A 22,765-nucleotide genomic window follows, 5' to 3' on the forward strand; every position below is an offset into this window, starting at 1 on the left:
CTTTTTTCCGTTATCATCAGCTTTTTGTTTGTCTGTTGGGTAGAGGAGGCGGCAAGTAGCCTGGTCTGTTGCGAGTTCGAGTCCTATCGAGGGAAACTTTTCGCTCAACAATATATTCAAATATGCGTTATGGAGTGCCATAGCAGCGATCTTTCGTTAGGATACAGCGCATTGCTGCATTTTTATCGATAGGCGAATGCATCACTGATCGACTGAAAGGAACAGAGAAACAGATTTTGCATGCCCACCTCGATTTATTTGGAATATCTTAATGCGCACTTTGTTCATGCATGAAAAGCTTAAGCATGTGTATGGAGTATCAAATATATATTTTATATGCTGTATTTCGTTGTTAGGCTCATTTTAAACTAAATACTAATTATATATCGCCGAGATTGCCGAGACCGCCAACCTCCGATCCGAAGCGGGCCTTATCCTGGCTCTCGGTCCAAGCTTTCGCAATCATTTGCTTTGTTTTTGAATCGCCGCTGTTGTACATTTTCTTCATGATGTTGACCAAAGCACCCTCGGGATTCTCGCTTTCTTTGGCCAATTCGTTGTCCTGCTTCTGCTTTAGTCGCTTCTGTATGGACGTCAGCACGTCCCAGCTCTGGCCCTCCTCGACCTTTTTCAGATATATCGCAACCATGTCCGTTTTCAGCTTGCGGTAACTCTTCTCAATGTCGATGGCATAGAGCAGGTTGTTGACGGTCAGACCAAAGTCTTTGCCATTGAGATCGCTCACGTGCAGCTGCAGGGAGTGGTCCGTGTAGTTTACGGTGACCGCCTCCTCGGTGCAGTTCTGTACGCCGGCCAGCGTTATAAACAATTTGACAAATTTGGAGCTCTGATCCCAGCCGTAGTCCGTCAGCTCATGCAGATATCTGCTGTGCATGAGAATTTATTAAATGGCAAAAATCGAAACATACATATGTATGTCGAGCGAGAACTTACCGCTTGGAATCTGCGCCAGCTTGCCGCTCAGCCGCCAGGCGTGCTTTTATCTCCAAATTAATAATTTCGCGCTCGGCCTCGGCTTTGGCCTGGGTTAGCGCGCCTTTAACACGCGCACTTTTCGCGTGCTCCAGCAATGCGGCGCACTCGGCGACATCGGCCTTCAGCTGTATTGCGATAAGCACGTGTTCAAATTATATAAGTCTGTGAATACATGTCACTGGCACTCACCTGTTCTAGGGGCATTTTGCTAGAGTAAGTAAAAAATTATAGTTTGTCAGAAATGTGTAAATGATTCGTAGAAACTTCGAGCAATAGTGACGCCACGCCGGCTTATGGATGGGTCGTTTAAACATATCGATATCTGGTATCGATATTGCACAAAAATACTGGAAAAGAACTCGCATCGATTGAGAAATTGAATGAGCGGAACCAGTTAGATTTCCTTATTGTTGGCAATGCTGTATCGTAACGGTGCTATTCCAATTTTGCAATCCTCAACAATATTTCATGTGCGAAATTTGTGTCTTGAAAAATGAGTTTGCAGGATGAAAGCTTTCCCGCCGACGATCTGTTCGATAAGCTAAACGCGACAGCGGCTAGCCAGGGCACAAGTCTCAGCTATCAGCGACAGTATGCTTTGGATCTCGATGACCCCGATAACTTTGAGCGCCATCCGTCGCCATTTTTGAACAGCGACTGCTCGGAGAAGACCTGCGCCAGCGATCCAGTTGGCCTGGAGCACGATCATAACCAGCCCAAGCATGGTGAGTAAGAGCTCACACTCAATTGCCACTTTAATTGACTTGGTCTTATTGCCAGACAATGCGGCGAGCAATAAAGGCCACCACGCCGACACGCACATACAGCTGGGAAGTGGACGCAGCAGCAAAGCGGTTTCCTATCAGGATATCCATTCGGCGTATACGAAACGTCGCTACAAGCATGTCACCAGCAAAGTGAGCAAATACATTGCGGACATTAACGACCAGGAGAAGCAGCGACGCAACACGGCGGGCACATTTCAACGGCATCGTTCCATGCCAGAATCGCTGACGCCACGTGGCGGTGCTGAGGATCAGCAGAAGCTGGATGAGTCACTGACAAACAGCAGCGGCACGGACCAGCATTTGCGCGACGAGAGCTACGAGCGGCTCATCAACGAAAAGGAAAGCCTGCAGTGGCACAACAAGATGTTGGAGAAGCAGCTCTACGAGAGAATCGACGCCAACATTGTCTTAAGGAACAACTTTGAAATTATACGCACCGAGTTAACCGATTGCAAGGACAAGTTGAAGCGCCAAACTGCCTTGGCCGTTTGTGGTGGTGGAAATGCATTTGGTAGTGGCCACTCGGTTCGCTCCCAGATGCATTGCCACTCCTTGCCCAATGTGCGCATGACAAAGGCCACACAAACAGATCTGCCAATGATTACGGCGCACATATCCAATTTGTCCGATCTATCCGATATGCCCGATATAGCGGCCAATGCAACGCCGCATCCGAATGCGAATCTACATGAACTAACATACGACAGCAGCGCGGGCTCCATTGAAATACCGCTGCTTAGCGTGCCGCCCGCGATTCGCCAGCCAAAGCTGACCAAATCGCTGAAGAAGAGCGGCCTTATAAAGCCGCTCTCCCTCAACTTTAGCAACGATAGCGCCGATGTGGATGCCCATGGACACGCAATAGGTATTGCTTAAGGGGCATACATCGGTCATAGATGAAATTAAAGTCGCTCACTTTTTAATTACAGCTGGGGAGGACGTTAATGGCAACTTGCAGGCAACTAGCTCCAACCGCGCCACTACTAACAATTCGGGCAGCAGCCATCCCAGCAGCAATGATTCGGCCATTGAAATTGAGGGTCACGAGCTGCGTTCACCGCAACCAAAGTTCGGACATCAGGCCATCAATTTCGCGCCCATGCTAAATTGGGGCCAGCGCGAGGGCATCATTTACTTTGAGAAAACCAGCAATCGCGTGATTGAGCTAGTGCCATTGAATACACACGAGCCAGACAATGGCAATATCAATAATAACAGCAGCTCAAGCACCAGCCAGTTCAGTATGCAGCAGTACAGGGCCCATACACATATTGGCCAAAGGAAGAGGTCCCTTGCTGCCCGTATGCTGCGTCTGTTTGGACCGTGTGCACGCTGTGATGATCCCAATCAGATGGATGCCAGCAATGCCACATATACGGTGGGCATTCCGCTGTTGTCCAACGATTCCACGCGTTCGCATAATTTGCGTTAATTTGCATTTTTTTTTTCTCTCATTATTTGTATTGTATTCATTTAGTGTTTACGCTGGCGTTTTCAAAAGTTCGCAATACGTTTCTATTTTTAACCATATCCCATAATTGCATTATTGTACTTTTATGTTTTAGTCCATATTTGTAAGTATTTGCGATGTCTCTCTAATGTCGATTTGCTTTTTATAGTCCTAGTTTAGTGTCAACTTATTATAAAGTGTATCGATTGTAATTGTATTGCAAAATTTGAATTGTGGCGCACTTTAAACGAACAATTATCGATAGGCAATGCTGCGGTCAAGCGATATGCCAGCGTTATCAACACTGAAATCAGCTGCTCGGCGTTTATCGCTGTTGAATTGTCAAATAATTGTAATGGCCTGTCAGGCATAGAGTAAGTAACTTGCTCTATGGTCGCATTTAATTAAATAAAACGGAAAGTTCGAGAGGCAAGTGAACAAGTCCCGCTGATATTCGCCAAAAATCGTGCGTCTTTCGCTCTACACAGGCGAGTGACAGCGGGAGCGGCAGATGCAGCGGCAGCGGCAGCAGCAGTAGCAGTACCAATACCAGAGACAGAGCCAAGCAAACAGAATCGGAGGCGAGTAAAAAAAGTAAGCGGCTCGAATTTTGGCATTGCTGTGAGAAGCAAAACGTAGCGGCCTGTGTGCCAGTTATATTACAGCGCTCGACAGTCTCGTTTGGATGAAATAATAACAAAAATACAAAATTTTATCAGCTAAATTCAACCGATCAAATATATTCGCAAGTTTCGGCCAAATTTTCCATGTATTTATAGAACCAAAACAGCCATTCCACCCAGAAACAAGAGGGCGGCAATACAAAAAAAAATATAAAAAAAAATTTGAAAAAAAAAACGGCTAGCACAATAAAAATTAAAAGTACCGTGCGTGATTTGTAAAGTGTGGCCAATTTACTTGAACTTCATACTCTGCCCCATAAGCCAGCTCAGGCAGATGCTGCTCCTGATTAAACCATCAACAACAACAACAACAACGCCTGAACAATGGAAAAGCGCATCTATTCTGGCAACGGCCGCTGCGACAATAACACGGTCGCGGCGGCTGCACCAGCTGCCCAAATCAAGGCAAACGCTCAAAGTGTGAACCACAACAACAGCAACAACAAACCGCAGCAGCTGCCTACAAATACAATAACAACAGGAGTCGCCGCCGCCGCCGCCGATGGCAATTCTAGTTCAAAGTTGGCAGCCGCATTTCGGAATATCAGAGTCAATGTGCAGCCGAGCAGAGGAATGCACTCCTGGCCACGTCAGGACGAGCAGACGGTGCAGGCAACAACTGCAGCGATTTCAGCTGCACGCGCCCGCGTAGAGGCAGCAGCCGCAGCCGCAGCAGCAGCAAACGCAACAACAACAACAACAATAATCATAAATAACAAACAGAGCAACAATGTTATGAAGCTGCAGAAGCATCCATCGTCAGTGTTGGCAATCGCCGAACAATATGCAACGATTGCGGCCACTTACAGGACGAAGCCACGCAACAAAAGTGACGGTAGGCAACCATCTTAATTTTTAATTTTGTGTGCGTTTTTTCTTGATTTCCATGGCAGCACTGAATATTGTATGCGTACATGTATGTGTGTGTGACTGTCTGTCTGTGTGTGTGTGTCATTTCAAATCTATTTTTATGCATAACTCGTGCTTGCTGAGTGTGTAAGCGAGAGAAAGAGAGAGGTGGAGAGAGTGCTGCCAGATTTGATTAAACCGCCATTTTCTAATTAATAACCGACAATTGCCCAACTTGCAGAGGCTATCAACGATCTGCTGCTGCGCATACCCGACATTGCACAAATATTCGATGTACAGAGCCGCATTGGTAACGGTACATTCAGCACTGTGCTGCTGGCGACGCTCAAGCGGGAGGCACAGCTGCCGGACAGCATGCGGCGCAAGTTTGCAATCAAACATCATATACCCACCAGCCATCCCGATCGCATTATGAAGGAGCTGCAATGCATGACAGAAATGGGGTATGTCTAATATCATATTTAGAATGCTAATTCAAATGCCAAACAAAGCGTTAATAATTTCTGAATGTTCGTTGGCTGTCCCGCATTTCCATTGAGAGCGTCACGAACGACGTCAGCCGCTCGCAGCAGACGTATCTTCCATACGTATCTTACATACGTCATTGCAATTTATTTAAGTTGTCGTTGTCATCGATTGCTCCGACGTTTATTGCACTTTCACACACCATTCACGTGCCACCTTCTTAGTTACACCATTGCCGCTCTCACTCGCTCTCATGTGCGAACTGCTTCTCATGTAATATTTGTTTACAAATCAGGCAAATAAATTTCATGAGCACACTTACATGCATATATTAGTCGGTGCTCATATGCAGACGTAAACACACTTATTTATATGCATGTACGTACACACACACACACACACACACACACACACACACACATTAAGATTGTGGCTTAAGAGCTTTGCCAAGTGGGCAATTTGGACTTGACGCATTTTGCATATCCTTCCACCGCCTTCCAATAAGTATCGATTACACCATTTTGCGTTTGCGTACTATCGATAATCTCGTGCTGCTTAGCGAGATTAGATAAGCAATACATACATAATATGTTATTTATACTTGTACATGTGTGCGTGTGTGTGCATATGTCACTGTGCGATGACGTAGAAAACAAAAACCGTTCAATTCCGCTTTGAACTACCTTGGGCAAGGTTATCGCCAAAATGTGCCTAAATGGCAACCAGCCTGAGTTCCGCTAGGGTTCTTGCATTATTTATGGCCAACGAGCTCGCGAAAGAGGGAGAGAGAGAGAGAGAGAGAGAGCTAAAATATTTGAGAGCATACGACACTCTCTGCGTGGGCCGTCTGGATGGGTGGCTGGCTGGCTGCACGGGGGGGCTAGCCAGACAACCGGCCGGCCGGCCGGCCAGACATGGACTGGACTGATGCCTCTCTCTCTCTCTCTCTTGTATCTGTCCCTGTATGTATATATCTATCCCTATTCGTTCAATTTGCGCAAATTCCGTTGCCCAATTGCGTCACAGGGCTGATAATTATGATTGGAAGACGGGGATTGGGTCGTGCGCAATGCCCGGCGAATAATCATCGCTGTGACGTCGGTAGACCGGGCAACCCACTGACCGCCGGACCCACCCACCCACCCACCGACCGACCCACCGACGTGGGCGACCTCTTACGCTGCACGGCTTGAACCAAATGGGAGACCAAATGAGCTCATCTCAAGTTCCCCTTTTCGTTGTGTATATTTATCATTAATAAATGCGCACAGCACCGATTTATGGAGCTGCTAATGTTATTAATAATGCGATTCTCACATTAGCAAGAAATTTAACCGTAGATGTGTTCATTCTTTTAACCCTTATTGTGCTCGGGGGATTATTTTGCACGCTTTTCCGATTCATAGCTTGAATTTTGTAGTGTAAAGATCTACGGCCTTGCATACAGACTTTTTTGTACCCTTACCATAGTTTTTTTTTTTTTTTTTTAGGAAGTGAATAAGGCCCAAAACCCTTAGTTCGATATGTACAATATCTATTCTTGAACAACTTATTGTTTTTCAAGATAGTATTTGATTCAAACCTGATACTTCTATTACTACTTAGGCATAATTAAGGTGATTCGGATTTCGATTCGAACTAATGTCAGTTCCTATGGTTCAATTCGTAAATCTGGTTTTCTATACCTTTGTACATATACATGTGCTCAGGTTTTGGTGCGAACCTTTGTTCGTCATATTCTCCTTATACAATTTCAAATAAAACAATTTCTTTTATAAGCCTAAGATATTTTGTTTTAACAACATTTAATTGTTATTTTGAGTACTGGAACTATCGTAGGGCTCTAAAGTTATGTTCACATATTTCCAAAATACCAAAAGAAAAATGAAAGTACTTGGTTTCGGTTTCGGCAACCAAAAAATCAGGTGTAAGATTTGGAAACATTAAATGCTAGATAATTGATATTTGAAATATATATTATCTCGTGTATCGCGAGCTTATAAATGTTTGTCGATATAAAATCGATAAAAATCGATTTTGCAAATAGTTCTCTGAAACTTAACCAGAAAAGTCAAAGACCAGAGCACTCTACAAAAATCGATCTTACAATTGTTTGTCGATGTTTCCAACTGTTTTTATTAAATCGATAAAAATCGATTTTGCAAATAGTTCTTTGAAACTTAACCAGAAAAGTCTAAGACCAGAGCACTCTAAAAAAATCGAGCTTAAAATTGTTTGTCGATATTTCCAACTGTTTTTATAAAATCGATAAAAATCGATTTTGCATATAGTTCTTTGAAACTTAACCAGAAAGTCAAAGACCAGAGCACTCTACAAAAATCGAGCTTAAAATTGTTTGTCGATATTTCCAACTGTTTTTATAAAATCGATAAAAATCGATTTTGCAAAATGATTCTTTGAAACTTAACCAGAAAAGTCTAAGACCAGGGACATGCTTGTTATTGCTTATCGCGCCTCCCCTCGCAATTATTCCACCAAATTGTTATCTCTTCTCTGCTTTGCTTCTCTCTTCCATTCTCCAGGGGCACCGACAACGTTGTGGGCATCCACTGCTGTTTGCGCTGCGAGGCCTCGGCGGCATTTGTGATGCCCTATATGCCGCACGATCGTTTCCACGATTTCTATACCAAGATGGATGTGCCGGAGATCCGTTTGTATATGCGTAATCTGCTGCTGGCCCTGCGGCATGTCCACAAGTTCAACATTATTCATCGCGATGTGAAGCCCAGCAACTTTCTGTACAATCGACGACAGGGCCAGTTTCTGCTCGTGGACTTTGGGCTGGCGCAGCATGTGAATCTAAGCGGCGGGGCAACCAGCCTAGCTGCCTCGCAGCAGCATCAGCATCAGCAGCAGCAGCAGCATCAGCAGCAGCTTGTGGCGAACATCAAGCGTCCACGCGACGCGTCCGGACAGCAGCAACAGCAGCAGCAGCCGCCGTCGCCGGCGCCAGCAACTCCGTCGGAGGCGGCACTTGGGGGCGCGGTTAAGCGCATGCGGCTCAACGATGATACAAATGCCAGCAACTGGAACAAGATGCCGCTCAAGCCGGTCAATGAGATAGCCCACGGCGCCAAGAGCGAGGCCAAACAGAGTCTCGCAGAGACGGCGCCGGACGCACAGCATTTGGCAGCGGCTCAGTCACAGGCGCCGCCACCGGCACTGGCACAGTCCGTGCAGCCGGATTCGGCGACCAGCAGCAGCAAGTACAACACAAATCGCACCGCTGGCGGCGGTGGCAGCAACAGCAACAGCAACAACAACAACAACAACAATGCGAAATGCTATTGCTTTGCGAATCCGTCCGTTTGCATCAATTGCCTTATGAAGAAGGAGGTGCATGCCTCGCGAGCGGGCACGCCCGGCTATCGGCCGCCGGAGGTGCTGCTCAAGTATGCGGATCAGACAACCGCCGTGGATATATGGGCAGCGGGCGTCATCTTCTTATCGATACTATCGTCCGTCTATCCGTTCTTTAAGGCGCCAAACGATTTTGTCGCTCTGGCCGAGATCGTAACCATATTTGGTGATCGAGCCATACGCAAAACGGCCTTGGCCCTCGAGCGCATGGTGACGCTTAGCCAGCGCTCGAAGCCGCTCAATTTGCGCAAGCTGTGCCTGCGCTTCCGGCATCGGCTCATCTTTAGTGACCAGCAGATGGTGCGCAAGCACGAATCTGCCGACGGCCGGATCGATGTCTGCAAGAACTGTGATCAATATTTCTTTAATTGCCTCTGTGAGGAGAGCCCCTATGTGACCGAGCCGCTCGATCCGTACGAATGTTTCCCGGCCAGCGCCTACGATCTGCTCAGCCGCCTGCTCGAAATCAATCCGCTCAAGCGCATCACCGCCGAACAGGCGCTCAATCATCCCTTCTTTACGGAACAGGCGGCAACGGCAACGTCAACGGCAACGTCAACGGCAGCGGCAGCCGTGCCCGCTGTGCCCGCTGTTGCCGCCAAGCTGCGCACCGAGGCGCCCAAGCAAATGACGCGCAGGCGCGCCACCAAAGCTGCAGCTGCAGCTGAAGCGGGAGCGGGAGCGGGAGCTGCTTCACCAATCGCTGAGCAGCCGCAACAAACTCTAAACAAACTGTGAAAACTAGTCGAAAACCCTTTGATAACCTCTAGAGCTTAGCATATATACTATATATATATATACATATAAATTTTTTTTTTGCCAGTGCCGAGCATAGTATATATGTAATTACAAACACACACACACACACACAATCGTGCCTGTACATACATACGCACATCCTTAACACACACACGCACACGAACACACCCAGACATACTCACACACACACACACACACAGACACACCCGCGCACTGCCCAGTTATCATCCAACATAGTTCCATGCATATCTTTACAAAGAGAATTACGAGAGAGGATCACAAAGTAAAGGGACATCTAAAACTCAAATTGCCGCTCCCGGTTGAAAATACTTAAAAAAAATTAAAAAAAATACAAAAAAAAAAGAGAAATATTTATAGAAAAACCACAAAAAAAAAACAAAACAAAGATCATATACCTCAGCATTGTTTTGAGCGCTCGTTCTTATACTCAAAATCTGAATCAAATCCGTTTGGTTTTCGATAACCCATTTTATGTACACCAAAAAAAATACATACATTAAATTTATACACATATTTATACAAAAAAACAAATCTAAAAAAAACTGTTTTTTTTTTTTTTTTTTTTGTAATCATACCAAATAAACATTGAGAATAAATGCAGATAACTTGACAACCAAATAGTATAAAACTAAATATATATAGTACTTAAAAAAAACGACAGCAAGTTCTGTTTGTTATAAAAACAAATGTATATGTTACGTAGTTCGAATAATTTTAAGTGTATGTATAGATTTATATGTGCATAAGGAATTCATGTGTGCGTCGAGTTAATTGATTCGTATCTATATACAAAATAATATATTTATACCATTCAATTTGAAAGAAAAGAAATAGAATTGTTTTCTGGTTTTATGCTTGGACAAAACATCATGGATTAAGGAAAGCATTAATGTAAGGATAAGGCTTATCAATTTAGAACACAGTGGTCGCTTTTCAGCTGGGATCAGTGGGATCTCTTTCAGTAATACAATTTAGTCTCAACTAAGGCATTTTTCAAAAAGACATCATCAAATTGGATTTTGGAAATCAATCGATTTGTACAAATTAAATATATAGTCAAAGAGAATATGGTATTTATATTGCCTTACGCAAACTAAACTAATCTCTGGCACCGAAACCTTTTCGATCCTAAGTGCAGCTATATGATATAATAGTCTGATGCCTATAAAACTATCCGAATTTAATTTTAGGGAATATAGTGAAACATCAGATCGCTGTCAAGGCTCGAGATGCACTCGGGGAATATATCTATATATATAATAATATATGCGATTATCAAAAGTCAGATCAGATGCCTAATTGTACTATTTGTACATATAAAGGCAATACAGGATATTTGATTAATGTAACATTCGTATATATATTTTACATTCTTTTATCATTTACGATTTACATAAGTATTCATGTATTCATGCCTATTAACATGAACTTTTTAGATTTGGAAAGGTTTACATACATATAAAAACTATATATATATATTGGTTTATCGAGCTAAAGAAAATCCACAAAGAGTCTAAATTTGAATCGCATTTCAATTCAAGCTGCCATTTTCTTAGCTTTCTTTCGTGTCAGCTTTGCGGATGTTGTGGGCGCATCCTCTTCCATGGGCTTGCTATCTTCGGTCTTCTCCTCAACTTTGATGCGTTTGCCAGCCTTGGCCTCGTCTTTGCTTGGCTGCGTCTCGATGAGGCGCTTCTTGGGCGTCTTGAAGCTGCCGCGGCCGGCCGCACGCTCCGACTCCTCGATGCTGTATGGCTCCGTTTCGAGCGCCTTTAGGCGGCGCTTGTGCACCTTGGTGCGAAAATGCGCCTGCAACGATCTGTCGTCGATGAAGTACTTGGCACAGTGGACGCAGTAGAACTGCGCGAAGCCCGGCTTTTCCAGATCCACATTCTGATTAATTAGCTCGCCGCTGCGTGTGCGCATGTCGTCATCGATTTGGTCCAGATCCCTGCGACGGTTGCGTACACGCCAGCGACGCTGCAGATGCGTGTCGCCATAGTGCATCTTCTTGCGCTTTTGTACCATACCCATCTTGAGGCTTTTTTTTTCTAATTAAATTGACAACAACAAAAATAAAGATTTGAGAATCTGTCTTGCTTGCAACTGTCTCGGCTGCACGTGGTATTTGTTTTGACCACTTTCCTGGGGTGTGCAGCAACTAAATGTCTGAGCGGCACTTCCAATTTGCCTAGGCGTTAAAATAACAGTTAGAGCAAGAATTGAGCAACAATTCAATTATTTACACACCTTGTTTAATAAACAACGTTTCCTTCTCGCTATTTACTGCGCATAAATAGTTCTTAGACTAAATCTGTTGGGTACACACTGTAGCGGCTAATGGGTGAGCAGTGTGTACACACTGTATACAAAACATTAAACATCTGTGCACATACAAAACAGCTGTTTTAAATATTTAATGCTTTTTGCCATTGCTATGATATAATGTTGTTGTGCTACATTTGTCAATACATTAAAAAAAATTTTAAATTTCGGTCATAACGCGATCTTCGGTAAGTACTTTATTTGCGAAACGCGCATTTCCGTATCCGATAAAAATATGTAAATAAATAAATAAATCGATAGCAAACAATCGGTTTGCGAGACGAAAAGCTCAGCAATCGTTGTCAACGATGGTGCCATGAAGGAGGTGGTATTTTATTCGTGCGAACAAGTTGTCTGCGGGCGGACGTGCGCATTTTGGTTGTTTTTGTTTAATATCAGTACGGAAAAAAGAAGTAAATAATGCATTATTTTCAAATAAACAATAAGTCAATTACGGTCCGATAATGCAACAAAGTTGTGCATAGGCCAGCTAAGCACACACAGCGAAATTGAAATGTGTTTGATATGTGATTAAATAACGTTGACAGTGCGGTTTTTCTATAAATTTTACATTTTTCTTTCCTTTATCTTATTATGTTGAGTGTTAAGCGAACAAAGTGCAGTAAACATTGGCATTATTGTTATGCTCATGATGAGACCACCTGCAAACAATCGTCGTTGTCGTCGTCGCCGCCGTCGTCGTTGTGTTGTTGCTTTTTATTGTTCAATTATGCCGTTATGAACAGCTGTTCTGATTGTGCATCTCTCTGAGGTTGCAAGCACGGCATGCGAAAACGCCAAGCGATAATCTGTCTGGCAACGCAACTACGATAAATATGACTTACCGGGTTTCTGTGTGCATGTGCGTGTGTGTGTGTGTGTGTAGGCATATTTAAACAGTGATTACACTTCCAAAAAAAAAAAAAAAAGCCTGTATCGTTTATTTATTACCGATTTCTGTTTCAGCTTTGCACATTCCCTTGAGTTTTTTTTTATATACCGGCTTATTCTTGTTCGTATTTGTATTCGCAATTGCTGGCGCAGCAGTCAAGTATAGTGCAGTAAGTAGAAGTATTTATATATATATAGTATATGTATATGTATATACAATAACACAATGTAATTGTTGCTGTAGTTGCTTTTAATACCATACTTATCAATAAATAAAAGAACGTGCGAGGCCCGTTTATCAGTGGGCGCTGCTGCCTCGCTCGTTAATCAGTCGATTTGCTATTTAACAGTTACATATACGCATCCACACGGACCACGGACAGACACGCATAACAGTCGTCACGTGCGTCTGTATGTGTTTGATATTTAAATCTTTTTTGCTTTGTGATCAATTTCGATCGCATCGTGCAATATTTGCAATTGTCTCGCAACTCGAATGTAGCGCGCACTGTGACGTAACAAACAAACACACTCACACTCACACTCACACAAAAGCTTGCCTCTGCAGCACATCCCCCCTGCCAAGCCTTTTTGTCAATGTAAATGAACGCACTACCAAACATGCCCCAATCACAGTCTCCCACTGTCAGCTGTCATAGAGTTGCTCTCAGTTTTACTCTCTTCTGCTCTCGCTCTCGATGGCGCTCAGTGTTGCCCAAACAAGTTTGTACATGAAAAACGATTACAATTGCAAGTGTTTGCATAGCGATGCAAAATGGATCAAATGTCTTCTGCGATAAGTTAAAATGCGATTTCTACGCAAAGCTGAAACTTTCAGCAGTGGGAGATTTATTAAAATATGATAAATTCAATAAATAGCCATGAATGCAAATCTTGAATTCAATCGGTTATTTATGTACATACATATGTATGTGTATATGCAAATGTCTTTGAATCTAGTTTCCGTTTATGATAAAAAAATAACATGTCATACTAATGAAAGTTGTGAGCATAATCAAGGAGGAATATGTTTCCACTGTCCATAAATATCAGTGCGACAAGCACACTCGGAGTTGATAATGGGAACCGTTAATGTACCCAGCTGAAAACGAAAGTCTTTACTCGCGAAAGACACACTAAAAAAGGGAGAGGAAAAACACGGTTATATTTTGTATCTATGTATTTTGTATTGCAAAACCAAATGCCCGTTACCATTTACCATTTAGCTGATCTTTGATTCGACACGGGGATTGTTGCGCAAGACGCATGGTAAATTTACCAGTTAGTTGCTTAAAGTAACAATTCGAAATCAAAATAAGTAATAAGTAATGTTATGTCTGTAGTTTTAGTCGCGAGTCTTGTAATTTTGCAAAGCAAAAGTATCTATGTTCAACTTTTTGGTTTACAAAACAATCTCTTTTAATATTAATTGTTTTCTTGTTTTTGTCTTGTTTTGTTTTGTTTGTTTTTTTTTTTTTGGGGGGTTTTTTTTTGTACACAATTTTTGTGAATTGTTGGGAAAGATCCCCGATCTAGTTGCGAGCGATTATGCATAACGGCAAAGCCATGTGGAATAACAGTAATAAGCCATCAAAAATATTACCTCAGGAACGAAAAAAGCGTTCCAAAATTGATAATTTGCAGCTTTCTTTTTTCTCCTAGGCAAATCCTTTATAGTTATTATAGATAGATCTATCTGAGACTAACCAAAGAAAAGAAAAATAACTATATATAAGTTTTTTATGTTTTGTTTCCGATTGTTTCCTACAAAATCTACGGACTTATCTAAACGGATATAAGATCCAAAGAAATGAGAAATACCTGACGCAAATTTGTATTTTTAAACTTGCTTAGGATTGTTTTTTTTTAAGTAAAGTATATGTCATTGAAAGAATATGTAATATAATATTAAAAAAAAAAAACCAAAATTGTTGGAAATAGTTTGTGATTTTTGTCTTAGGATCATTTACTCAGGAATTAGTAAATAAAAAAAACTATAGAATATGTATTAAAACCAACGAAGAGTTAAGAAAAATAACAAACAATTTGTTAGAGAAATTTGCATGTTTTTAAAACCGGGTTTTTTTTTTTTTGTCATCCTGATTATAATATAGTTATATAGTTAATCCACCGAAATAAACGGTAAAAATATCCAATATTCTGTTGAAGGAAATTGCAATTATTTAATGTTTGTTCTTCCATAATAAGTATCTATAGAATGATCCGAAAAATAACTAACAAATCTGTATTTTTGTACATAAAATGCTTGGGATATGATATTTAATAGAAACATTTCTAAAGAAGAGAAGAACAATTTGTTTAAGATACAAGTACGTTTTTTCGCTTATCTTTTATATCTGAAAATATTAAGTATAATACATGAGAGCAAAAGATAAGAGAAAAATCGAACAAATTGTTAGAGATACATGGAAGTGTTTTTTTTTGTTCCCCGACAAAATGCTCGGGATCTTGTCCGAAGCGAACAGTTTATCTGAAAGGATGTACAAAACTAAGTTTTCTTTTTAATATTATTAATTATTTATAATAGGTTTTTTTTTTTTATAAATATTGTTCCTAGTACATATTATCTGAGCCATGGATAGATAGCTAGGTCGATCTCAAACTCAAAGAGAAATCCAATTTGATGAAGCACATTATAATAATTTAGACTATAACTAAACATATAAATATATATGTTATGTACTATATTATACAAAATAATTTATAGTGCATTTATAGCCAGGATTATTTTCCGGATTTTTATCTTAAGGATCGATCTATCTGTTTATTTAGACATAAGATGCCTGGAATTCATGCCCAGAGCCAATCTGCTTTCATTAGGTTTTCCCAATGACTCGGGCGCTGGAAAAACCCAGCTGGGCTAAATGACTGAGATTAATGTTGAATATATATATGTATATATGTACCAGATATTAAGTGGCTTGGGTAGAAAATATATTGAAAGGCCCAACCGATAATTTGAAGTAGTCTCTCGAATGCGAACCCAAGACAATTGTGGCCAACCAGTTGGGCCAGTTAAACAGACTCGGCCAGCTTCAAGGTGAACGTCTATTAAGCTCTCCAATTCGAATGCAAACTGAAATGCCGTTATGCTATATACCATATATATATATATATAGAGAGAGAGAGAGAGAGAGAGAGAGAGAGGGTTGACTAATATGGATGTGGATCGGGGAGGGCTTTCTGTGGCCGATATTTGGCTTATCTTTGGCATTCCGTAAAGCCTCAAATGTGGTTCTTTTACATTGTTTTGTTTTGTTTTTTTATTGCGGTCGCTTTTGTACATATGATAATTGGGATTTTTTATGTACCGAGCTACGCTTAAAGCTCTTGCGGTTACTTGAATGCGATTCGGAACTCGTTTTATGTCAGTTGGCTTTATTTTGTATACCCTGAACCCATTAAAAATGGCTAAAAAGGGTATATTGTATTAGTGCATATGTATATATATATATTCTTGATCAGCATCAATAGCCGAATCGATCCAGCCATGTCCGTCTGTCCGTCTGTATGAACGTAAGGATCTCCGAACCTATAAGAGCTAGAGACTTGAAATTGTAGCTGTAGGTCCTCCTAGTCCTGTTTCCGATATTCGATAACTTGCCCCGTTTCCAAGTAATCGACAAAAATCGATATCGAAATTCTGTTTTTTGAGCAATTTCGGCAAATAATATGAGCTAGAGTCACCAAACTTGACATTTAGCTTCTAGAATAGTATATATATATATATATCGAGTATTTTTCATTTTTTAGCTATCGCCTGTTGACAGAAGAGGGTACAGGGTATCCCCTAGTCGGGAGCTCCCGACTAGAACCTCTTAGTTGTTTTTACTATTTCTGATCATGGCCCGGATACGCTGAGTCTCGTGACTGACTCACGCTCGGAGAGGGCAGGTTTAGTTAGGTTTCGTTTTTCCAACATCCAATTGCCAAAGCGAATCGAGATATTTCATCTATTGTTGCCGAAACCGGCTTTGCAGAGGGGGGGGGGGGGGGGGGGCTGGCATTTCCCCAAAGCACACACATTACAAGGTATTCCACAAAACAGTTAAGCGAATGTTTAAATGAATGATTAAACAGAGCAAACATAATATATATACTTGCTTATCTGCGATCGTAAAAACAAGTATAATAGAGATAGAGAGAGAGAGAGAGAGAGGGAGGGAGAGGGAGATAATAGCTGCCAGCGATTCTAGATGTGTGACGTTTAACTATATTCATTATATATATATATAGTATATGATATTAAATGTGTATGGTAGTTCCCCATTCGCATAGCTAGCTATCATCACGCTCCAAGCGAATTACCATAAATATGCGACCTTTGGACTGCCTATGCTTATGTACAGTGAACGCTCGCCTGAGCGAACACACATACATGGCTACAGTTTGTTCGTCTGGACGCTTGACAGATGTGTCGCTGAAATAACCACAGAGAAAGGGCAGAGTGCTCTAGACGGCAGAGCCCGACTAGGCGATACCCTGTAGCCAGCGCCAAGTTGCCGTCCCAGACTTATTTCTAGCTTCCTTCATTACTTTTAAGCACATACATTAACGCATGCTGTGCTTCTTCTTTATTAAGCCCCGCTCTATATAAGGTGAATGCATGTTGGATTAAGTTCGGTGCTCATAGTCCGATCTAATTGCTTTAAGGGCTTTAATATGGTTTAACTGTTTCCACTTTTGCACGAACTGTAAAATATTATACATATCAAGTAGCTCTTAAAAACTTTGATTCGTGTTAAAAAAAAAAAACATTTCTAAAGATAGATATAGATAGATATTTTTTTGGATGCTAAAGAACTGTGAGATAAGTGTGTGCTGCTTTTGATATAGTTAAACATATATTCAGAATTAACAGCTAACTAACTTTTGTAGATGAAAATAAATTGCTCAGCTAGAGGCGGCTGTTCGTCATGTAGGGCATTCACTGTATGTACTGGCATGTGCATATGGCACCCTCTTTTCACATTGCGCTAATTGCTTGTTGGCCCCCCCGCTATCAAAAAACAAACCACAGACAAACCGAATACCCTAATGCACCTTATCATCATTTATCATTTATACTATTTTGCTGCCATTCTCTGATATGACACCGCAAACGAGCAGCACAACAAGTGTATTGCCTCATTGCAGTTGCAAATTAATATATAAAAACAAGTAGGAGGTTCTAGTCGGGAACTCCCGACTAGGGGATACCCTGTACCCTCTTCTGCCAACAGGCGATAGCTAAAAACTAAAAAAATACTTGATATATATATATATACTATTTTAGAAGCTAAATGACAAGTTTGGTGACTCTAGCTCATATTATTTGTCGAAATCGACAAAAAAAAAACAGAATTTCGATATCGATTTTTATCGATTACTTGAAAACGGGGCAAGTTATCGAATATCGGAAACAGGACTAGGAGGACCTACAGCTACAATTTCAAGTCTCTAGCTCTTATAGGTTCAGCGATCCTTGCGTTCATACAGACGGACAGACGGATGCTGATCAAGAATATATGCTATATGAATAGATGCTTCCCTCTGCCTGTTACATACATTTGCTCAAATACATAATAAATACTTTTACCCATTTTCAATGGGTTCAGGGTATAAAAACAGCAAAGACTCAACTTGCGGTAAGCCAAAGCCAGACCAAAGCCAAACCAAAGCCAAAGCCAAAGTGTTGTTGATAAAGTCTGATATGAATATCATCATAAATATGCACGACAATACCAACGCGAGGCAGTTAAACTCTGATTAGTTTAACAAGTGCGCTGCAACGCGTTGTATTCCAAAAAAAAAATATAGTATATTAAGACTGAAAGGGAAAGTAAATTGATATTTACCTAAGGAAAGCATTGCAGTTATCGATAACATATCGAGCTTGGGTAGGTGATTAATCGTTTGCTGCGAAACAAATGTCTGAAGATATTATTTAAATAGCATTCAGAAAATGTTCACATATGTAGAGAAGTTTTCGAAACGCAAATGCTGACAAATTGCTCAAATAATATATTGCCGCGTGTTATCGATAACCATCATACTTATCGTTTACTGTGGCAGAAATATATAGAGCTGAATTAAATGCCATTAAGAAATGGTTAAAATGTGGAAAAAAGCTTAATTAATCATATATTGTTTGAAAAGCAAAACATATATATTTCTGTGTGTTATCGATAACCAGCAGAGCATGGGCACGTAGCTTATCGTGTACTGCAACAGAATATAGACAGATTTTTAAAATACCATTAGGATATAGTATAAGTGAGGTAAAAGTTGAATTTAGTTTAACAAAGAAAGAAACTATTGCTGTTATCGATAACTAGCAAAAGACTATTGCTGTTATCGATAACTAGCAAAAGACTATTGCTGTTATCGATAACTAGCAAAAGACTATTGCTGTTATCGATAACCAGCAAAAGACTATTGCTGATATCGATAACTAGCAAAACGTGACGGAAGAGTGAACGAAAATTAATTTTTAAAAGAACCCATTTAAAATGCAAAGAGAGAAGAAAATATTGCTATTATGTTATCGAGATTAGGCAGAGCTTGGGTACGTGATTTATCCTTATAAAGATAGGGTATTTCGAGGTCGATAATTGTTGATAATCGATTAAATTAAAGTTTCTGTTGAAGCTGGATGCTTTCTCCACGCCCATCAATGTGCCCCCCCCTCCCCCGTCCCCACTGCTTTTCTGCTTTTATACGCACGCCGAGTTATGCGGAAAATTTCAATTCTTTTGTGCGAATGCCGCACAGGAATGTGTGACCTTTTGTTTTGAGGCAATGGGCAACAACTGGGCGTGGCATTGGGGCATTTGGGTACTTTCTAAGCTCCATCAGATTGAGCTGCTGCCGGCGGGTGAAAGGTGGCAGCATTTTGGCCGTGCCGCGTGAATTACTTTCTAGTTGCCAGCTGGGCCATTGATTAAACAGCGGGAGAGCGTAACTCTGTCGGATTTGTAATTGTTATGCCCCGCATCCATGTGGCATATAGTACATAAAATCTTGATCAGAATCTGTAGCTGTAGAGCTCTTTCTTCCAGCTACATTCCTTAATATCGATAAATATCGATTTTGAAACTTGGTTTTTTAAGCATATCTCGTAGACTATATGAGCCAGAGCTATGCAATTTGGTGGGCACATAGCTTCCTGTTTTGGATAGCTTTTGGCTAAGCTCCAGCCAAAAGTAAGCACAGCTCAATTACTCTGAGAATTCAGTTGGAGATCCTCAAATCCTCCAGGGTATCTGGTAGTCGGGCACTCTTGACTCGAGCACTTGCCATAATTGTGTCTAAATTTCGTGTTCCACTTAACTTTCACCGCAGATATTAGCCCGGCCCGAGATCCATATCACCTGGCAGAGCAACAGACAACAGACGGCGAAATGGACGCACACGCACACCACGGCGCACCCAATGTTGGTGAGTAGCCAGCCCAAAAGAGAGAGAGCGAGAGAGAGAGAGAGAGAGAGAATGTAGCCTCGATTCGATTGTATTCCGAACAGAACTGATAGACCATTCCATGCACGGACACGATCACGCGAACATGCATCACGATCACGAGCACATGGGCCTGGACACGACCACGCTGAGCCCGCCGCTGGCGACGCCGCACGGCGATCTGGCCATGGGCATGCATCCTGGCCATCATCATGGCGGCGGCACGGGCACCGGCATGGAGCACATGATGTCGATGGCGGTAAGTTGCCAGCATTGTATTGCATTCCAAACTGTTTCCATTTGATAGAAACGTGTCTTCCGTTCTTCGGATCAGTTCCATTTCGGATACAATGAGACAATCCTGTTTTCCTGGTGGCACATCGAGACGGTCGCGGGCCTGATTGGCTCCATGATAGCCATCTTTCTGCTGGCGCTGCTCTACGAGGGCCTCAAATACTATCGCGAGTATCTGTTCTGGAAGACATACAATCTGCTCGAGTATCGGCCGGTGACGGGACCACCGCAACGCAATCCGGAGGCGCCGCGCCTGCCCACGCCCGCCGCCGCCGCTCCATCGCCCGTGCAGTGAGTATTGCAGATAATCAATTATTGTTTGGTTTGTTTTTTTGTTCTCAAGTTTCAGTTGCATGTTTGAGTGCCTGTGTACCACTGTGCCTGTGTACCACTGTGCCTGTGTACCACTGTGCCGTTTGATTTATGCTCTGTATATATTAATTCGATTGCTTACTTTTATATCATATTTTCACTTGCTCTCTCTCTCTCTCTCTCTCTCTCTCTCTCTTTTTCTGTCGTTGCCGTTTACCGTTATTATATGCGTCTCCTGTGTGTATCATACGCTTTTCGCCTGTGCGCCCATCATCTGTGCCATGTAAATTATGCTCATCATCTTATAAATACACACAACAATGTACAAAATCAAACAACGATATCAACTAATAACAATAACTATAATTATGATTAAATTATTAATGATTATTTGAAAAAACAACAACAACCAACAACAACAACAACCAACAAATCGTGACATCTTACTATTTGATAACGATAACGATAACAATTTAATATTGATTTCCCTTCCATCTGTATTCGTACACACACACACACACACGCGCACGCACGCACGGACGTACTTGTACGCAACCGTTAACCGTTACGCGTTAACCGTTAACCGTTAACTGTGGCCACGTATGTATGTGTGCACATGCATATCCCCCTCCCCAGATACGTTGGCGAAGTTGTGCACAAACAACCGTAAGTATCCCAAACCACGCCCCCGCAAATGTAGTCAATAATGAAAACGTTTCTATTTACACATACATATATTATCGGGTGATTACCTTTATCGCATCGTACATATATCGGTTGCACATCTAATTAACGATCTCTCTTAAGTGTATCCGTTTTTGTTTAAGACACAGTCGCGTCTGATTAGCTAGATGACAAATCGCAACTTGATACCCAAATACGAGCACTTGATACTGGCCATTTGCCCAGATATCGGTCCAATTAACAATTGGTGACTAAGCCAATTTGCACTAATGCGTAACGCTAATCTTGCAGCCATATTTTGTGCACCTTCATTTCTGTATGGTTGAAAACTAGTTGCAGCCTTTTAGACTAAATCTCACGGCATTTACAACTCTTTTGATACTAGTCCCAACAAAACGAACTTGGTTGGGAAAACAACAAAAAGTCGAACATAACCACACTTTTGGCTGCAATTATATTTAGTGTGCAGCCCTGGCCGTTTCTGCGTTTCTTTGACTCAAACAGCTGAAGTAACCTTAAATATTAGCTATAAATCAAAATATGTACATATATTAACTGTGCAGTTGTCCGATAAAGCATGCTGTTCGTTAATAGGCAGCGTTCACTGTATATATGAGTATTCATTCGTTCATTCAATTCTTCGTAGAGCAGCTCTTTTAAGTAGTTTTGGAAAAAGCTGCAAGCAACTTCGATACGAATTTATCGATAACTTGTGACTTTTTTCGATTAACAGCAAATACCCTAGAACTGTTTTGATTAAAACCAATTATCGCTGAACTAACAGATCCTGTAAAATCTTCCAAATTGTTGTACATTTTCTTTCTGTTAATTTGTTAATGTTTATGTTTATGTTTTTGTTTTTGTTACCCTAATACCACATACTTATTGTCGTGGGGCTTGAAATCGGGCTTTAAATCTGAAAACTGATCGCCTGTTCAAACGTTATGTGCCACACAGACCGACAATGCTGTCCATCAATCATCTGTACCAGACGCTGCTGCACGTGCTCCAGGTGACGCTCTCCTTCCTGCTAATGTTGATCTTCATGACATACAATGTATGGCTCTGTATGATGGTGGTGCTGGGCGCCGGCATTGGATACTTTCTGTTCTGCTGGAAGAAATCGGTAATTGTCGATGTCACCGAGCATTGCCACTAACAGCTGCCCGTCTGCAACCCCTACCTACCCCCCCCCTCCCCCTCCCACTCCCCCTCCTCCACCCAACCAGAGAGGCAATCCACTGCAGCCAGCTATGTCTCAGCCACAACGGAACGCCATGATGAGCCGGCGTCCGAGCAGAATTGCTGCAAGTTGAATGCCACATTTTCTCGAAATGTCAACAAAAAGCACACACACACATACAAGCTCTCCCCTACAGCCACACCCG

General features: G+C 41.8%; 5 protein-coding genes across 9 annotated transcripts; 3 read left to right on the forward strand and 2 right to left on the reverse strand.

Annotated features, from left to right (window-relative positions):
• Positions 1-310: 310 nt before the first annotated feature.
• Positions 311-1,337, reverse strand: LOC135426995 (calcyclin-binding protein). Of its 2 annotated transcripts, none has more exons than XM_064680379.1 (3): positions 1,186-1,337; positions 955-1,121; positions 311-887 (listed from the first exon to the last, which is right to left on the reverse strand). In XM_064680379.1, the coding sequence occupies exons 1-3, from the start codon at positions 1,198-1,200 to the stop codon at positions 380-382; spliced, it is 690 nt and encodes a 229-aa protein (XP_064536449.1). In that variant the 5' UTR covers positions 1,201-1,337; the 3' UTR covers positions 311-379. The 2 variants fall into 2 exon arrangements, with proteins under 2 accessions (XP_064536449.1, XP_064536450.1); XM_064680380.1 differs by having other exon boundaries at positions 311-884; positions 1,186-1,336.
• An 85-nt stretch (positions 1,338-1,422) lies between these two features.
• swa (swallow) lies at positions 1,423-3,446 on the forward strand. The gene is made up of 3 exons (XM_064680374.1): positions 1,423-1,721; positions 1,777-2,649; positions 2,714-3,446. Exons 1-3 carry the CDS (start codon positions 1,490-1,492, stop codon positions 3,214-3,216), a joined length of 1,608 nt encoding a protein of 535 aa, XP_064536444.1. The 5' UTR covers positions 1,423-1,489; the 3' UTR covers positions 3,217-3,446.
• A 132-nt stretch (positions 3,447-3,578) lies between these two features.
• On the forward strand, positions 3,579-9,702 carry Cdc7 (Cdc7 kinase). Its single transcript, XM_064680373.1, has 3 exons — positions 3,579-4,752; positions 5,008-5,230; positions 7,796-9,702. The coding sequence occupies exons 1-3, from the start codon at positions 4,242-4,244 to the stop codon at positions 9,369-9,371; spliced, it is 2,310 nt and encodes a 769-aa protein (XP_064536443.1). The 5' UTR covers positions 3,579-4,241; the 3' UTR covers positions 9,372-9,702.
• A 999-nt stretch (positions 9,703-10,701) lies between these two features.
• On the reverse strand, positions 10,702-11,817 carry LOC135426997 (zinc finger protein 593 homolog). Its single transcript, XM_064680381.1, has 2 exons — positions 11,664-11,817; positions 10,702-11,604 (listed from the first exon to the last, which is right to left on the reverse strand). The coding sequence occupies exon 2, from the start codon at positions 11,445-11,447 to the stop codon at positions 10,950-10,952; it is 498 nt and encodes a 165-aa protein (XP_064536451.1). The 5' UTR covers positions 11,448-11,604; positions 11,664-11,817; the 3' UTR covers positions 10,702-10,949.
• A 201-nt stretch (positions 11,818-12,018) lies between these two features.
• Ctr1A (Copper transporter 1A) lies at positions 12,019-22,579 on the forward strand. 4 transcript variants are annotated; one of them, XM_064680378.1, is made up of 7 exons: positions 12,019-12,151; positions 12,705-12,799; positions 19,974-20,069; positions 20,127-20,346; positions 20,422-20,672; positions 21,330-21,359; positions 22,335-22,579. In XM_064680378.1, exons 4-7 carry the CDS (start codon positions 20,170-20,172, stop codon positions 22,534-22,536), a joined length of 660 nt encoding a protein of 219 aa, XP_064536448.1. In that variant the 5' UTR covers positions 12,019-12,151; positions 12,705-12,799; positions 19,974-20,069; positions 20,127-20,169; the 3' UTR covers positions 22,537-22,579. The 4 variants fall into 4 exon arrangements, with proteins under 4 accessions (XP_064536448.1, XP_064536447.1, XP_064536445.1 ...); XM_064680377.1 differs by having other exon boundaries at positions 20,153-20,346; positions 22,335-22,577; XM_064680375.1 differs by lacking the exon at positions 12,705-12,799 and having other exon boundaries at positions 12,030-12,151; positions 20,153-20,346; positions 22,335-22,578.
• Positions 22,580-22,765: the final 186 nt, after the last annotated feature.

This window comes from Drosophila montana, unplaced genomic scaffold (genome assembly GCF_035044405.1).
Source record: "Drosophila montana isolate Dmon_TW-CO22-7 unplaced genomic scaffold, ASM3504440v1 contig_2106_1, whole genome shotgun sequence".
Classification (NCBI taxonomy): Eukaryota; Metazoa; Arthropoda; class Insecta; order Diptera; family Drosophilidae; genus Drosophila; species Drosophila montana.

Coding starts and splice junctions, on each gene's coding strand:
- LOC135426995 (XM_064680379.1), bottom strand. Junction 888..954: donor GCTGGCGCAGATTCCAAGCG/GTAAGTTCTCGC, acceptor TCTCATGCACAG/CAGATATCTGCATGAGCTGA.
- swa (XM_064680374.1), top strand. CDS start 1,490: ATGAGTTTGCAGGATGAAAGCTTTCCCGCCGACGATCTGTTCGATAAG. Junction 1,722..1,776: donor TCATAACCAGCCCAAGCATG/GTGAGTAAGAGC, acceptor TCTTATTGCCAG/ACAATGCGGCGAGCAATAAA. Junction 2,650..2,713: donor TGCCCATGGACACGCAATAG/GTATTGCTTAAG, acceptor TTTTAATTACAG/CTGGGGAGGACGTTAATGGC.
- Cdc7 (XM_064680373.1), top strand. CDS start 4,242: ATGGAAAAGCGCATCTATTCTGGCAACGGCCGCTGCGACAATAACACG. Junction 4,753..5,007: donor GCCACGCAACAAAAGTGACG/GTAGGCAACCAT, acceptor CCCAACTTGCAG/AGGCTATCAACGATCTGCTG. Junction 5,231..7,795: donor CAATGCATGACAGAAATGGG/GTATGTCTAATA, acceptor TCCATTCTCCAG/GGGCACCGACAACGTTGTGG.
- LOC135426997 (XM_064680381.1), bottom strand. CDS start 11,447: ATGGGTATGGTACAAAAGCGCAAGAAGATGCACTATGGCGACACGCAT.
- Ctr1A (XM_064680375.1), top strand. CDS start 12,055: ATGAAGGAGGTGGTATTTTATTCGTGCGAACAAGTTGTCTGCGGGCGG. Junction 20,347..20,421: donor AGCACATGATGTCGATGGCG/GTAAGTTGCCAG, acceptor TCTTCGGATCAG/TTCCATTTCGGATACAATGA. Junction 21,360..22,334: donor GAAGTTGTGCACAAACAACC/GTAAGTATCCCA, acceptor TGTGCCACACAG/ACCGACAATGCTGTCCATCA.